The sequence below is a fragment of the Penaeus monodon genome, chromosome 19, assembly GCF_015228065.2.
Source record: "Penaeus monodon isolate SGIC_2016 chromosome 19, NSTDA_Pmon_1, whole genome shotgun sequence".
Classification (NCBI taxonomy): domain Eukaryota; kingdom Metazoa; phylum Arthropoda; class Malacostraca; order Decapoda; family Penaeidae; genus Penaeus; species Penaeus monodon.
Window position 1 is genome coordinate 43,750,504 of NC_051404.1, and position 1,041 is coordinate 43,751,544.

The window sequence follows — 1,041 nt, forward strand, 5'->3', positions numbered from 1 at the left end:
CCATTTCTTTTCCCAGGTGACATCGGCGCAGAATGAAAAGGATCAGCAGTAAGTAATGATTTTCCTGTTCTTAAAAAAAAAGAAAATAATCGAGCATTCCCCTATTCCGACTGGAAAAGTGAACATGTGAATAGATATAATAGTACGTGAGAATCTGGATATCATGTTGTAAATCAATCTCTCTCAGCGCTGGCCAAAGTTATTACGTCAGATGTGAAGGCGATGTTTGAACCATAATACTTGCAATTTAATTAAATTTTGCGAAACTATTACCTAGACTGAAATGTTATACATCATGCTCCGAAGGAAACATTGATCACTAATTCTAACTGACCTGTGCCAAGTAAAGCCAATTATATCCTTATGAAACCTTGCGTTACTTAATCGTCGAAACACCTGTGACTAGATGGATTTCAGATTAGAGAAATAACCCCATAATGGCTAGTTTCATTATATAAAGCATATACATTAAACGTCATTGTATATCCATACGCAACAATAGCGTTTGTGAGAGAGAGCAAAAGGTAGTTTTGCTCAAAATTTGTTAATTTGTCTTGACGACCGACGAAAAAGTTCGGATCAATTTGGCCAAAACAGAGAAATGCGGAAAAGGTTCATTTTTTATGTCTCGAACATAACTTCGTCCTAAAAAATGGCACCATGTTAAACTGGTATAAAGCGCGTAGAACTCTCCCATTCTAATATAAACAATGTTGATACTTTACCAATAGTGCTGCCATCTATGTGGCACTAACAGTATCACAGGAAACCTCTTGCGCGTAGCAATGGCAATTAATTCCTTAACTCAACAGCCTTTACTCTTTTGTTTACTGCTTATCCCCTTCCTCAATCTCCCACTTCAAATGTAAACCATTTAACCATTACATTGCACACATGATGTTAATAATTGTACGGACGAACTAAATTATTAGGCGGAATATAGTTCAACTAATGAAAGGATTAGATTCTGATCTAATTAGTAGGAAGAAATTCTCTCAGTCTCAAGCTTTCCAGTCAGATCTCCTGATGCCCCTTTGATTA

General features: G+C 36.4%; 1 protein-coding gene across 1 annotated transcript in view; it reads left to right on the forward strand.

The window, feature by feature from the left end:
* Positions 1-1,041, forward strand: part of LOC119585252 (delta-like protein 1) — a 4,073-nt gene that overhangs the window by 1,401 nt on the left and 1,631 nt on the right. The window contains exon 2 of the mRNA XM_037933911.1: positions 17-48. Coding sequence (XP_037789839.1) covers positions 17-48 — 32 coding nt within the window. The remainder of the gene's footprint in view (positions 1-16; positions 49-1,041) is intronic.